The sequence below is a fragment of the Trachinotus anak genome, unplaced genomic scaffold, assembly GCF_046630095.1.
Source record: "Trachinotus anak isolate AG129_WGS33_773 ecotype Australia unplaced genomic scaffold, CSIRO_AGI_Tana_v1 ptg000011l, whole genome shotgun sequence".
In the NCBI taxonomy this organism is placed as follows: Eukaryota; Metazoa; Chordata; class Actinopteri; order Carangiformes; family Carangidae; genus Trachinotus; species Trachinotus anak.
In genome coordinates this window covers 13,579,062-13,593,927 of record NW_027273862.1, presented here as the reverse complement: position 1 = coordinate 13,593,927, position 14,866 = coordinate 13,579,062, and the positions used below count along the sequence as shown (strand labels likewise).

At 41.0% G+C, this 14,866-nt stretch overlaps 1 protein-coding gene across 2 annotated transcripts in view; it reads right to left on the bottom strand.

The window, feature by feature from the left end:
* hipk3b (homeodomain interacting protein kinase 3b) overlaps nucleotides 1-14,866 on the bottom strand; it is a 41,357-nt gene that overhangs the window by 6,859 nt on the left and 19,632 nt on the right. For both annotated transcript variants that reach the window (XM_071488215.1, XM_071488216.1), the window contains exons 3-14: nucleotides 11,192-11,315; nucleotides 5,877-5,996; nucleotides 4,921-5,007; nucleotides 4,265-4,449; nucleotides 4,014-4,173; nucleotides 2,443-2,566; nucleotides 2,221-2,342; nucleotides 1,861-1,985; nucleotides 1,367-1,534; nucleotides 940-1,272; nucleotides 696-842; nucleotides 313-569 (exon numbers count right to left, since the gene is read on the bottom strand). In XM_071488215.1, coding sequence (XP_071344316.1) covers nucleotides 313-569; nucleotides 696-842; nucleotides 940-1,272; nucleotides 1,367-1,534; nucleotides 1,861-1,985; nucleotides 2,221-2,342; nucleotides 2,443-2,566; nucleotides 4,014-4,173; nucleotides 4,265-4,449; nucleotides 4,921-5,007; nucleotides 5,877-5,996; nucleotides 11,192-11,315 — 1,952 coding nt within the window. The remainder of the gene's footprint in view (nucleotides 1-312; nucleotides 570-695; nucleotides 843-939; nucleotides 1,273-1,366; nucleotides 1,535-1,860; nucleotides 1,986-2,220; nucleotides 2,343-2,442; nucleotides 2,567-4,013; nucleotides 4,174-4,264; nucleotides 4,450-4,920; nucleotides 5,008-5,876; nucleotides 5,997-11,191; nucleotides 11,316-14,866) is intronic.

The window sequence follows — 14,866 nt, the reverse complement described above, 5'->3', positions numbered from 1 at the left end:
GACCTGCTCGTGCACTCACTAGTCTTCTGAGTGGATAACACCATCAGATCAGACTTCAGACACAGCAACTGAGAAAAGGTGTCTTGTCATCTGTTTATTCATACAACCATAGAGGTTTGAGGAAACCTAGATATAATACTCTGCTGGCCTCTTTCACTTGTTCAGCTCTTGAGTATTTAACAAAGCACAGATTTCTGTCAGATTTCTGTCTGTAGGGTTGACAGCGAATATACATTATAATGTCAACTCGAGTCAGATTTAAATAAGGAACATAATAAATGTGTTCCCAGTGCATCATATGTCCAGTTTTACCTGTGTTGCCAGGTGTTTCACTGACAGCAGGGTTGTTGTTGTTCTGCACCCTCATTGGAGGCACCACAACAGTACGAACTGTTGGCTTGCCAGGCTCTGTCTCTGGGGCAACGCATGCAACACGGGGCTCGCGGTTCTGGTTGCTGTCGGCGATGTAGCGTCTCTCCGTGAATGGACTGTTGCTATGGCCAGAGGTGTCTGAAGCAGGCGAGCTGTCCACTGTGTCACAACCACTTTCCTGCTCGTCGTCTGACATACTGCAAGAGGGCAACCAGTGAGGAGGGAAGTTAAAGATGTCTCTTTTTGTTGTGGTGTAGCAACTAAGGTGGAACCAAGCAAAACATTTGTAGGAGCTTTGTTTGAATCAGCTGCATTAACCATACCTGTTGGGGTGTTTGCAGGGTGAGGTGCTAGACTGGGCTGAGGCTGAGGAGCTGGTGCTGAGCGTGCTGTCTGGACTGCTGAGGGAACAGACTCTCTCCATGCTGACAGTGCTCTGACACGCCTCACAATCTGCACTACCCTTACATCTTCATACACAAAAAGAGAAAAATAAAAGCAACCAATTAGATGCTGGTATTTCAGAACCAAGTTAGAAATATGATTTGAAAGAATCTTAATACTCACTCCCCCATCGTGTGTCTTTGTGCGCTGTCCTCCTCATCGCTGCTGATACTGATGACACTAACAGTCGGGCTGGCTAGATCAGAGATCACCATAGCCTGCCGCTGCTCCTGTGAAACTGAAAGCTCCTCACAGTCTGGCTCCACTTTACAGCAGCTCACCTCATCATCTTCCTCCACCTGCCTTGTTCCTTGCTCCCCTCCAGCAGCGTGCCCCTCCTCTGGGCATCTGGCTTTCTCCTCCACTACTTCCTCCACATTCTTTGCTGTATCAGCCATCTTTGGGGACGGGCATGCTAAATTTTGGATGTGCATGTTTTGGGAGAAGTTGCTGCCCCTACGGAAGAAAATGTATCACATTCAGGAAGGGGAAACACCTTTAAGTGCATATGCGTGTCGTAACTGCATACGGCTAAGCCTTTGTATCATACCTGTTCACACAAGGCTTGGCTCTCTTGTTGGCAGTTGGTTGCGGCCACACCACATGTGCAATGCCTATGTTGATTGGCTGGTGGGTGGACATCGTCATTTGGTTGGTTAAGAATGGCTGAGGGTGTGCAATCATGGAGCTGTAATGGTTACCATGGGGACGCACTTTCCTGCATTAAGAAAAGAGAACATTGCAAATTGAGCCAAAAGCCTTTAGCACCATTACTGACAAAATGGTCTCAGTCACTGGTCCCAAAGGACATGTATGAGTCATCGATCATTAACATTCAGGGGAGCAAGCACGCTGTATGCTGTATCAGAGCAGTACAGCCATTCCCCAGGGTGAGCATAGGAAAAATAGTAAAACACTAATAAACAGTGTTTTATAAAATACTATATATTTTAACTCTAAATTCACGTATCATGCCAGAATATAGACAATGTATCAAAAAACATTCTCCTGTAACCCCCTGAAAGACCCAAACAAATTGCTTACCCCCAGTCACCCAATCTCTGTGAACCCGCCACAGTGTCAGATGCCAAAGTGGTTGGTGGTGGGGGCACTGATGTCACCTGCTGCCAAGTGGGCATCAAGATCTGCTGTGCACGGTTGGACCAGGCCTGTTGAAAGTGCAGAGAAGCAAAGAAGTTAGCTCTAATAACACATCAAAGATCAAATGTGAACTTTCATTAACACACATGTGCACACACATAGAGAGTGTTTAGGTTAGTTTTTTTTTCTTTTTTTCACTTTTGTCATCCCAAGTGAGAAAAAATAAAAATCTAATCGTAAATGATTATTAAATTATATTCTCTGACCTCTACTGTCATCATTCATGTCCTTGCTACCCCTTACCTGTGTGATAACTCCAGGTCTGATTTGTATGGGCTGGATGGGGGGTGCTTGAGTGACCAGAGGCACAGAAGCCTCCATTCGAACAGAGTAGCCAGCTGGTTTAGCTGTGTTAGTGGGGATTCCTGCAGGGACAATGGACAGGAAAATATTTTACTTCAAGATACTTAGTCCAACCACCAGAAAGAATAATAAACTAGAGAAATAAAGATTTTAACATCCTACCTTGAATGGTTGGGGGACATAGAATGAGTGCCTGTTGAAATGAATCGTTGCATCCAAACTGACCACTTCCTGTCTGCAGTGTTATCCCAGGGTGCATCACTGAGGGGGCTGATGGGGCTAACCCCTTAAAAAGAAAAAAGACATATGACTGGACTATCCTGAGGTATGTAATTGATCAACAAAAGAATTAAAGAGCCAGTAGATGGCGACATTTATGTCAAGAACAGTCTGTTTTTCAGCCAGACAGAGCCCAAGAACCAGTCTAGTACTGAGAGATTAGTGGGTTCATCTAATTTAAGACATAACCCTGGCCTCTCGTGAAACATTGTGGCTCACTTGGCTCAACTGTAGCATATCATCATTTTAACCTATAACACATGCCTAATCAACTCCAAGGTACTGAATCAAAACATATTCAGGTCCCATTTTCTTACTAACCAGCTCCCTGAAAAATGGAGCCACTATGATTAAAATGATTGAAACGGGCAAAGTAAATTATTGAAAGTATATTGATATATATATAATCTCATTAAGGTGCTGCTCTCGATCTGTTGATATTGCATAAGAGCCCTACACCTTTTTAAATGCATACACTGTTAAATCAATTGGCAAATCTTGGATGCTGGATAACTAAAAGGCAGTCAAACAACTTACTCCTTGAGCCAGGCGTAAGGAATAAACAAAGAACAGTCAAGCATGTGCCTCTGCTTCACCACTCACGCTGCTCTCGTGCCTGGCTATAATCACATTTATTGAATAACGAGAACTAGGCCTATATTGTTCTGCTACAGCTCCTGCATGAAGCCCAGCCCCCATACACATGATAGTAAACACAAAGCAGCCTTTCAGAGAATAATACTAAAAAAGCTGCAGTGTTTCCTCTAAAATCCCCCTGAACAAGACAGATTTACCATTTACTATACAGCTCAATGAAAACAGAAATTATAGATGTTCTATTGTGCAAGACGTGTGTTCTTTCATCCAGTTTCAATTCTGGATGGGAATGAGAGAGCCTTCTGATATTGTCCTTATATTTGTAGCGATGAAAAGCAATTGTAATTACCATTACATTGTATGACAAGTAATGTGTCACAATTGGTCACCTTTTCATGTTCCATCCTCACCAAAGTGGCTTTTGAATAGACTGAGATGTTCTGCATTATAAAGATCTAATGCCAAAAAAAGGGTCAGCTCCTTTTTTCTCCTCGGCAACAACTCTGATTTGCACCGTTGCCATGACCTCAGAAACATGACGTGATTTTGTTGCCATGACAGCAGTGCTAAGACGCAATAAGACAGGCAAGTCAGCATACACGAAAGCAATAAAGGCGAGGAAATTGTCTACATGATCAGCCTTCACAGGAGCAGATGAACTGAACAACACATTGCATGTCACTAACCTACACCATCTGTGATTATTCCATCATTCAAATATTCAATTTTTTTCATTTTGTCTTAAAATGGTTTGATTTCCCTGATCTAATAATTACTGTGTGTAACTGTCATAAAACTCCCAGTGCATGTTCATGGAAATGGCAGATGACGGTGTAAACACATCCTGATTGACTTACTTGAGCGTGGACACCAGTCATCTTGCTGAAGGGGTTGTTGACTGAGGCAGCAGCGGTTGTGGTCACAGGTCTGACAAAAGGACCTTTATTTCTGTTGGCCGCCTCATATGCACTGGGACGAGTCCAGCAAACATCCATTATGTGGAAACATGACTTAACACTATGGGCAAAAGAGAAACATGGAGCGTTCAAGCTATGTAGGAAAGTCAAAATGACAATATGTCTGAAAACCTGAGGCAAAGCAGACTCACTGGTTGCTATGGGGAAAGTCGAGCAGGTGTTGCATCGTCACAAAGGGGTGGCTGAGAGCTTCGGCAGGGGCGATCCTCTCCTCTGCATCAATCAACAACATCTTCTTCAGCAGGCCCACAAACTCCCGGCGGTCTGCCTTCTCCGCCAGCAAGTCACAACCTTCCAGATTCATCACCAAGTTCACCTGCAATACAATCGTTTTACTGTTAAAACGTCTTGTCAAAATAACCATTTATTAACAGAGTAATGTATTTAAAAATATGTAAAAGGAGAAATGTTACAATACAGTATTCTCAGTAAATGGCTATTCTGCAACTTCCTGAGAATGAGAAATCATGATTCATTATGAATCATGGTACAGACCTGAGTAAGCATTGATGACTGCATGGGGAATTTGCACCTGTGGTCTGTTTCTACAGAGAATATTGAGTGAAACCTGAATCTTCTTTTTTAAATTTAGGTGTAGCATTTAACTGTAGGCAAGTTTAGCTTACAGGCGCTCTTTCCTTTCCCACTAATAAGATGGGTATGCTCTTTTCGGTTCATACATATTTCCTCCAGTAAAGACCTAGTAAACTACATCCTATAAACATTTGATGTTGAACTTCCTCTGAAACCCTGTTAAGTAAATTGTGGTTTTAGCAGGCGAACATACGTGCGCTATGTCATCCAAACAGCTGAAGATGTACTTCCTTGCTTCCTTTGATTTCATTCCTGTCTCCGTCTCATGCTCATCTGTTGACTACAGAAAAAGAAAGTGTTTAGTAAGGATGCAAGTATTCAATTCAGTAAAGCAGTTGCCATGCTGTGTTATAATTTCAAAAGTTTAGGTTCTTATAAATGAGTTAATTCATGTAGGAAACTGAAAAACTCTCTCAAAACAGTGCTCACTCACGCAGCCCCTTGCATTCTTTTATTGCAGGGCAAAAGTCTGTCTGAATGTGGCTTTAGCCCTTCTGTGCATGTTTCAGTTTGATTAAAAAAAGACACCACTGCTTCTTTATTAGGGACTACAGCCTTTGTTTGGCCTTTGATTTTCACCATTAATGTTTTAGTGACGCAAAAAAGGGTGGAGTTTAGTTGTTTTGAATTAGTGGTAGTCAACTAATTTGCTATAATCACAAATATTCCCTGATTGACTGACTGAGTGAGTAATCATATGTCCGCCCTTGGTCAGTCAAATGCCATGTGACTGAGTTTGAGCTTTCCCATTAACCATTGTTTTTCCAAAATGATTTGGCGCAAACAGTTTTTATCAGGGGGGTGTTTACAGCCTGCAGTGTTGCCAACTTAGGACATCTGTCACCAGAGACTTTTTTTTCAAATAAGAGTAGATATAAACCGAGTGTATGGCTGGGCTGTGTATTGGTGCCAACCATGGGGTTAGGGCTACACCCCTTGTTGCAGGCGTTCACCCAGCCTTCCTGGTTTCCTGGCTGCTCGGAAAATGCAAGAAAATGAATGCAAATACGATTACGATGATGTTAGTTTTTACAGGGGTTCCACAATAGTTTTTAACTACTTCCTCTGTTTGACACACTGACCATACTCAGTTCAGCCGCATACTAGGTTTTGACCTTGTCTTGTTATGAGTGTGTAAATACCACTCACCTTTAGTCTCCATGCTGCATACGGTGAGTCAGACTCTCTGCAAAAGAACCTCGCCGTCTTTGTCCCCGCATTTAATAAATGTTCTCCTGGCAAACCTTGTGTCTGAGAAATGTAGCGAATCTGTTGGACATAAGGAGGGAAGAAAGGGAGAAAAGAGAATATGAAGCGAAGAGGAAATACAGCTAAACAGCTCATGAAAATGAAGAAGGCGGCAATTCTTGCTGGTTTAAAGGTGTAATAAAAAATAGAAATAAAAAAGTTCTGTTACCACTTTATATTAAATGATCAACATTTATCATAATTTCAAAATGTCACTGTAACAACAAATGCAAATGCAGTTTTTTTTTTTTTTTTTTTTTTACAGTTATTGGTAATTTCTCCATCACCACAGCACTTTTTTTTAACACACTCTTGTACTGGTGATAATAATAATAATAAAGTCATTCACAGTGACATTACTCCATCAGGTCCCTCACAGTGTAAGTTACTGTGTGGAGATGTGTACGTGAATGTGTACATAGTAGGGACGGCTACAGATACCTCAAAGATGTCACATTCCTGACAAACAGCTAGACTCAAGACCTTATACTGAGCGTGTCTCGTGTTAATGGTCTCTGAAAGGTGTCAGGGTCTTTTCATATGAATTCTGATAACAACGTTCCTATGGTGTCAATGCCAAATGCTTTGCTCGGTAATGATGCTTGTCAGTCAGATGCTGTGGGGCCCGAATGTCACACACAGGTTTATGAGAAGAGACCAGTGAGAAGCCTGGCTGACGTCAATCACACCAAAGTGTAAAGTACAACAACCATTAGAGATTCAGCACTGCTAAGAAGCAAAGAGAGAGAAAAGAGCCACACACTGGAAGAACGGTGAGGATCATGAAGAAATCACTGGACATATTCAAATGTAGCTGATAATAGTTTAACATCAAAACACCACCCTGCAGCTACAAAATAATGTCTTATAATTTTCAAGGAAAGAAGCATTTCATTAAATATTAGGAAGAGGCTGAAAATGCCAGGAAGGGCCACATGTCTACATTTGTAGGTCTAACCCTCTGTTCCTTCATTTTTTACTTGTATTCAGGGTGACACAGTTTGTAAAACTAGCAGATGATGACAGAAACAACTCTTCTATATGGAGAGTCTGTAGCCTGCTAAACATGAATAAACATGAGTGTGTTTGAGAGTTTGTGAGTTTAGCAGGATGAACAAGAGAAAACGATGGAGTGAAAATTAGTTAAATAAATATAATTCATGTGGGGAAAGCAAACAAACAAGAGTTTGCTGATGCTATTGTGGTGACTTTTAATCCAATGTAATTCAACATGGATCCCTTTTTTGTTAGTTGTTTTGCCTATCATTTAATGAGTGATAAAAAAATTATGTGATGGGGGCTGGGGCATGAACTTTTTTTGGTTTCTGGAGGGGGCATGCCAGTTTGAGAAGTTTGAGAACCACTGTTTTAGTCAATGTGATGTTTGAGCACTAGCTTATATCGGTTTGTTCGGTATTTTCATGTTAGTGGGCTATTGATGAGGTTATGATATACATTCACTGGGATCATCTGTTTGCTGAGAGATTTAGAAGAGATGGTGGAGATCCCTTGGCTTTTATCAAGGCACAATAACATCCAAGTATCATAAAACAAATTGTGTCATTTTCCCTTTTGAATTGCTTTCTCCTTCAGTCTTCCTTTGCAGTACATGCTGATTTACATCAACCAAAATCTCTCATTTTCTGTCTTGCATTCCATTCACTATGATTCATTTAGTCAACAAGCATTGCCGTCACTGTCAATTCCAACAAACTTTACCCTAAAAGTCCACTGACTAAATTCTTCTTTCATATCTGTTGTATAGCTGTACTGTAGTTCAGCAAAAATCATGTGAACAGCAACAGACACAAAACAAAACACAAAGTTGGTGTGTGTGGGTGGGAAAATTCTTGTGACGGGAAAACCCTTATTTTTCCTGGAAGGCGTGTCTCTGCAGAGATCTTGCAAACCAGTGAGATCACTAGTGCAACGCCACTGCTTCACAAAACAACTATCTAGCGAGCCTGGGCCTGCTACAGAGCAGACAGGAAGCAAAGGCAGTCTTTATTTTATGGCAGTCCAGATAACAATACACGCTATAAAAGTTGCAATTCAATGCTGTCCCTCACTGCAATAAATAAAGTACAGCTCAATTTAGAATAATGTACCCACACCCTACCACATATCCAGTGTACAGAAAATCTCTTCCACATTTGTGACGTCTGTAACAGTTCACACGCAGGAAAATTCCTTCTGGAGCCGTGATGCTTTTAACTACCACTAACCCAAATCCTTTTCGCTTCCACTGACCCTGCCTACATCCTATTGCACTTACAGATCCTCCAAGTTGCCAGCTAGGCTAAGGCCCATAGAAAAGAAAAACAATAAAAACAAAAAAGTCAGCAAGCACACATTACATTGGTCTCTGGAATAGCATGTTTGACCCCCATGGTTGCACCACTTATACACTGCTTGAGGAAACAAGATTCAGGGCAAAAAGAGGGGTTAAAGAAAGATCAACAGGGCAGAAATATGAAGAATTGAGTCATAACCATGACTACAGCACATGAGCTAATCATAGACACTCATAATGAGACGCTTGCTGAATGGTGAGGTTGTCATATCAAAGAGATGACTGCTCTTCTAGTGAGGTAAAAGATGGTGTGATTGGGAGATGAGGTAAGGAGAGGGGAGAGCAGGAGGAAGAGCCTGAGTTATAAATACAATATGCTGTGTGGGATGGAACAAGACCCCATGCAGAAAGATAAGAAGAAGAAAAGGGGGAAGAAGGGGGTGGCAGGAGCCCAGTCAGCTCCAACCAGATCACTGTGTGGCCCCTGGATGACACCTCACACCAGCAGTCAGCTGCCTAGCTGTTTACTGACATACAGTCAGTTGGCTATTTATTTTAGGCTATAGATATTTATGAGCCTCCTATTTTCAAATTGTTATTATAACATATATGATTATCCATGTCTTCATCCTTTGAAAGTCATTTTGTTTTATTTTTTTAAGCTGATGAATGATGGTAAATGCACTCTAGAACAGCATGAAGCTAGAAAGTAAGAACCTAAAACTGCTGGTATGGATGTTATACACGAAAGGATGTCCAATTTATATCAAGACAAGTTGGAGTAGTTAATTATTTTTTTTGAATTATCAACATGTATGAATGGAATTGCCACTGCTAAATCATTTGACTTCTTAAAGCACTTTTATGTAATTTTACATCATATTTTTCTGTGACCAATAGAGCTGTGGGTGACTGAGAGAGAAGACGGACAGACAAGTATGCATTTGTGTTCTTGACTGTATTCTTTTTCTCTGAAAAGCTTTGAAACTAAATAATAACTGATAATTGATTTATTTGAAAGAACTTTAATTGTCTATGTATGACCAGAACTTTCCTTCATTATGAGATCAAATCCTCCAAAAAGCACCAGAAACCAATATGAAAGTCTTGAAATTGCTTTTTCTTTGAGCTGGTGTTTCCTATTCACTGGGCAATTCCATGACTAAATTGAGAACCTTTGTGTCACTGATCAGGCTAGTCAAAGAAAGAGGGGGATGGGTGTGAAAGCGGAGTTCAATCACATAAGAAATCCAGTCAAAAATCATAGGTATTTTGTACATTTGTCAAGTCATGGGGATGACAATGGGGATCCCCCAGGATGTGTTTCTGCCTTAATACATTACTATTCTGCTAAAACAAGAGAGCGTACCGTAATAGATCTAGCAAGCTGAAATATTAAAGAGATCTTGATTTCTCTCCATGAATTACTTTAACCCTCTGCCACCATCCTCTTCCAGTGTTTACACTGTATTTAGATTCAAATTCAGTCGCCCATTTCCATAGAATAGGCTTTGATTTCTATCTGTGCTACATTCCACAGGTTGCCTCTCAATTCTTATCTTGCTTTTTATTTCACTGTCTCTCACACTGCCCTGCCCCCCTCCAAATCAGCTCCAAGCAAGTTCTTACTAAATCGGGGAGGCTCCCCCCAGATATCTCTAAAGCTGCTTTGCGACATGCTGACTGGCTCCTGCAAAAACAGATTCATCATATTTAGACTGGTGTGCTGCTGCGCTCAAGTCAAATCTCTTTCGGAGGTGTTGAGTTATCTCTCCTGTCTCAGGCCTGGTGAAAATGAAAAATGATACCAGACCATAAAAATACTTTGGTATGAGTGCAGTGTGCAGTGGGGCTGAGTGCTGTAATACAGGGTACTGCATATGACAGAGCAGGATCTGACTGAGACTCTTTTGGCAGGCCTTGAGTAGATAGGGCTCTGGGGCAGGGGAAAGCCGCTCAACATAAGCCCAGATCAGTGTAGTCCTAGGACAGTGTCAGGGCTCTATTGGGAGGAGCAGGCATCCAGCAGTTCTTAACAGACATACCAGCAATCACAAGAACATGCCTTTCTGCTCACTGCCACAGACAGCAGCTGATACAATCCTCGGGGTAGGTACGTCACCAGAGAGCCAGTAAATTTGCACTAATTTGTTACTGTAAGTCACTTGAGCCCTCTGTCTCTTTCATCATTCAAACAATCTGTGTTATTATGCACAAAGGTTTTTCTTTCCCTAAACCTCAAAAGTTTCCTTTCTCTCCTATCCATGGTGTCTTCATACAGAAAATCGCTTCATTACCCTTAAAACGGCATTAGGCCTGGATCTCACACAGATTAAAAAAACAGATTTTTCCAACTGTACTCACTATGATAATATTGCATTCTTTTCCTACCTTCAAGCCATCTGGCCTAAACTCTGTTCCTACTTGTCTTTTTAAGCCTTTGTTAGTTTCTCTTTCCAACTGACTCTTTGCAACACTTCTTTTGGGAGATTTAGACTGAAGACACCATGGATCACATATCCTACAAATGCTCTCCTCGGTGGTTTGTCTTGACTGGAAAGAACAGGGGTAATGGGGAAAAAAGGAGAAAAAGAGAGGGAAACTCTCAGATTGTCATTGTCAAATAACAGATTGGGTGGAAACAGAGGGTGTAACGCTGCCTTGCTAGCTGTATGGGTAATGGTACGGTGGGAGGGAAATGGTAGGGGGATTACCTATGAGAGAATGGAGGGAAGGGCCCACTGTAAAATGGAACACCAGAAAAAAACCTGTGTTCATGTGGAGATGATGCAGAGAAACTGAGTCATGGAAGATGAAAGTGGAACTAGGAGATGATGGGATGAGTTGCATGAAAACCTGAAAGAAAAAGGATAGCAGGAGGCGTAGAAGGGGGGTGGAGAAGCAGGAGAAGATAGTTATTTACCTGGTCGTACTCCAGGGCCCCAGGGTAAAGGGGCCAGCCCAGAAAAAGTTCAGCTATCACACAGCCTAGGGACCACATGTCTATGGCTTCACAAAACGGCAATCCCAAAATAATCTCTGGAGCCCTGTGAAACAGACAAAACACACAACTGTTAGACTGCAGCAACAACAAATTCAACAATATTTAAATGTGAGGTAGGTCTGCAGGAAACACCGCTTCATATAAAAAGTTGTCAAATAAATGTTTATGTTCCATCTTTAAAATCTAAATCTATGAACTTTTATACAGAATTTAGTAATAAAACTAGATTCAAACTCCCACTAAACACTGAAATTTCCTGTAAAGCAGATGTGAATATAAACTACTTTCTTAACTATTACTATTACTATTTTACTTAACTATTACTAAACTATTCATCTTCAGCAATGAGTTCTACTTTTCAGAGAAAAATCACAGCTTTGTGTGTTGTAGAGTTCAAATTGTTTATATTAATAGCAAGAATTATACCTACATATGTTATCAATAGCTGCACATACAATTCATGCATCAACAACAACTTAAAACCAGTTTTCTCAATTTCACTACTCGTGGATGTTTTGTTTAGGCTTTGTAAGCTGATATCTTGAGCAAATAAATATCCATTATGAGTAATGTCATAGAATTCCTGATGATGACCAGTCAGATGGGATTGTGTGGTACGTGTGTGACAGTGCCAAGTGACTGGTAAGCCAGTGTTGCACGTGTACTCGTCACCAAGCGTCAGCAGGCTGAGCCAGTGGGTTAGCAGGTCAGCCAGGCTGGGATGAGCGCTTTGACAGGCTGTGTTCTAGGCTGATAGGTAATAAGGAGCATAGTCACTACTTCTTCGCCTACATGCTGGCTCAGTGTTACTTTGAGTAACTCTATAATAGCACTGTAATACCATGTCACAGGGATGGCTAGTGGTGACGCAGGCCTGTCAGCTTCAATATAGGTAAGTCATGTCTGTCTAACATGGCTGTCAAGAACTCTGTGTTTAGGACTCACCACAAAGCCTATAAAATGTGATAGTGTACTGACAGTATGAAGTAGCCCAAGCTCTTTTGTCGGATACAAGTCTTTCTGTGCAGGAGTGGCCTCAAAGCTCATTAGAATCAATGAGACACATGCACTGCAACCCTGAACTTTTCCAGACATCACCCGAAGGAGCTGTATGTGTGAACACAAACGGACATAATCCTGCCATCCTCCTAAAATAAAGTCTTTGTAATGTCCGACTGAGCACATGTATGAAAAGAGCCAGTCATTGAGCTGCAAGCAAGTGTGTTAATGATGATTCTTTTCAACTGCTTTGCCTGCCTTCCACATCCTTTACACATGTAATTAATAACTCAACATTACTGTTTATAGTTTGTATAATTCTATAAATAGAGAGAAACTTCAATGACAGAGATACTTTTCACTTCCATTAAGCATCTACACAAGATAAACCCTCAATCTATTTTGGTAGCCGTTTCACAAGGCCGGACATACTAAGGCAATCCCGCTCTTTCATTCTGAGTGCATGTAAAGAGATCTATCAGACAACTACTCTGTGACGTCTTTGGAGCCATAAGTGACTGAATGGTGAGGGACAGATGCTACATATGGATAGCAACAGCAAGCCTAAGACCAGCTAAAATAAGTTTTAGACAAATTTATCACGTGGTCAAAACAAATGCACGCAACAGCTGGTGCAATAGGCATCATAGCAGCAGAGAACCAACCAGGCAGTTATGCTAACCATTTCAGCCTCACAGGCATGTCCTATTTATAAGGAACAGGTTTTCCCTGCGGCAATGAGGAGAGAGAGTGAAGCCACATATCAACACATCCTTAAATTCATCGGGACACAAGGCTGATATAGGCATATTCTTCATTTATGAAGGGTTAGGGTTAGGGTTACGTTCTACTAGCTCAATCAATTCAAGGTGCACTGAATTAGAGCTTTTATACAGGCCATATAAACCTACTTTTATGAACAATGATTCCTTCACTTTTAATTGGGTCCTGTTCAAATTATAAGTACTTTGACAAAACAGTTCAGTACTATGGTCTTAAATAAGACCATCCTGTTACTTTCCTTAAGAGTGCCCTGGGCTCTTTGTAAAATGTTGCAGCCTGGAAGAACACATCCACCAAAATAACAATGCCAATGACAACAGGTGGCTTAGGTAGAGTAGATTGAGCAGATGTTGCCATGGTTGCATGGCACTGTCCTAATCAATGCAAGTCAAGCTTCACCCCCCTCCTGTGAAACCAAATCTGTTTTCCATCCTGAGGATATGACGTACAATCTGAGGGGCCACCGAATGCTAGAGGACTGACTGTTCACCAACACGTGCAAGGAAGCTCAAGAGGAAACAAACAGGTACAACAAAACTAGTGTTCTGCCTTTTTCCCAGTGCATGGATAGACTTCCCCTCCCTGTAACACTTAACAGGAATAAGTAGACGTAGGCAATGAATGAATGGTAGCTTTTAGATAAATGGAATAATTAAAAAAAAATGATGGTCCAGTTTACCAAACGGCAATTACCATACACAATGAACTGATGCCTGCACTTTAACAGGCAGTGACTCATCCAAAACCAACTTGAGTTTTACATTACATACAGATGCACAATAACCCAGTATGTAGCAAAGATAATGACAAGTGGCACATATAGTACATGACTGTTTGATTGAAAATTTAAAAAAGACAAAAAAAAAAAAACAATAATATTGCATTTTTGATGAGATGTATTGATTTGTTGATATATTGATTTATATCAGGTCTCTTAGACATCAATCTCAAATTTATGATATTTACAATCCATCAACAACAACAACAACAACAACAACAACAACAACAACAACAAGAGATGCATCAATTCAACTCTCAATCAGTACTTTCATGTTATGTTGTTAAATGCAATCAGGCTGCGTCTAATGCTTTAATGTGCTTCAAATATATCTTTGGACAAAGGCTGAAAATGTTCTTCAGTCACAAGACAAAATAGTGCACATCAGGTCTGTTGACTGATAGTACTCCACTGTGCAAAGGTTGGAAGTGAATGACTGAGTGAGACATGAGTTGTCTACAATATCACTGTGTTCAAAGGTTTCTATAGAGCCTCATTTGTTATCAGTGAAAAACACCTTCAGAGGCAGCAGAGGGGGAAAAAAAAGACATCTTCAAAGAGCTTTCTGCGCCTGCTAGCAGCCTTGTCAGAAGCTTTTTTTCAAAACATTTCCCAGTTCACAGCTCACGTCTAGAGTTTCAACCTTTACATACCATATCATTTTAGAAATGCTCATTAAGTTGAAAATAGTTAAAAGAATCCTGTGTATAAGTTTTTCAACAGCTTGGGCTTTTTATTTTAATTTAATTGATTTAGACTGACACACTGCAACATGTTTTATTTGGTTTTGGTGAGGGCGCTGCACAACAAGGTCTGCCTGAGAATAACAAACTCTGCATTGGCTGCTCGCTTGTCTTTAATGGAACCATCACTAACAAACCCTACTGCACAATGCTGAGCACAGCAGTAACAGCGGGCCCAGCACAGGCACACCACTGTGCCAAGTATAACCCGCTCACACTGCAGGTATGATATTCAGCAACCAATCACAAAATAAAACCCCAACAGGCAGAAGCAATGGTAAAATTTGGTTG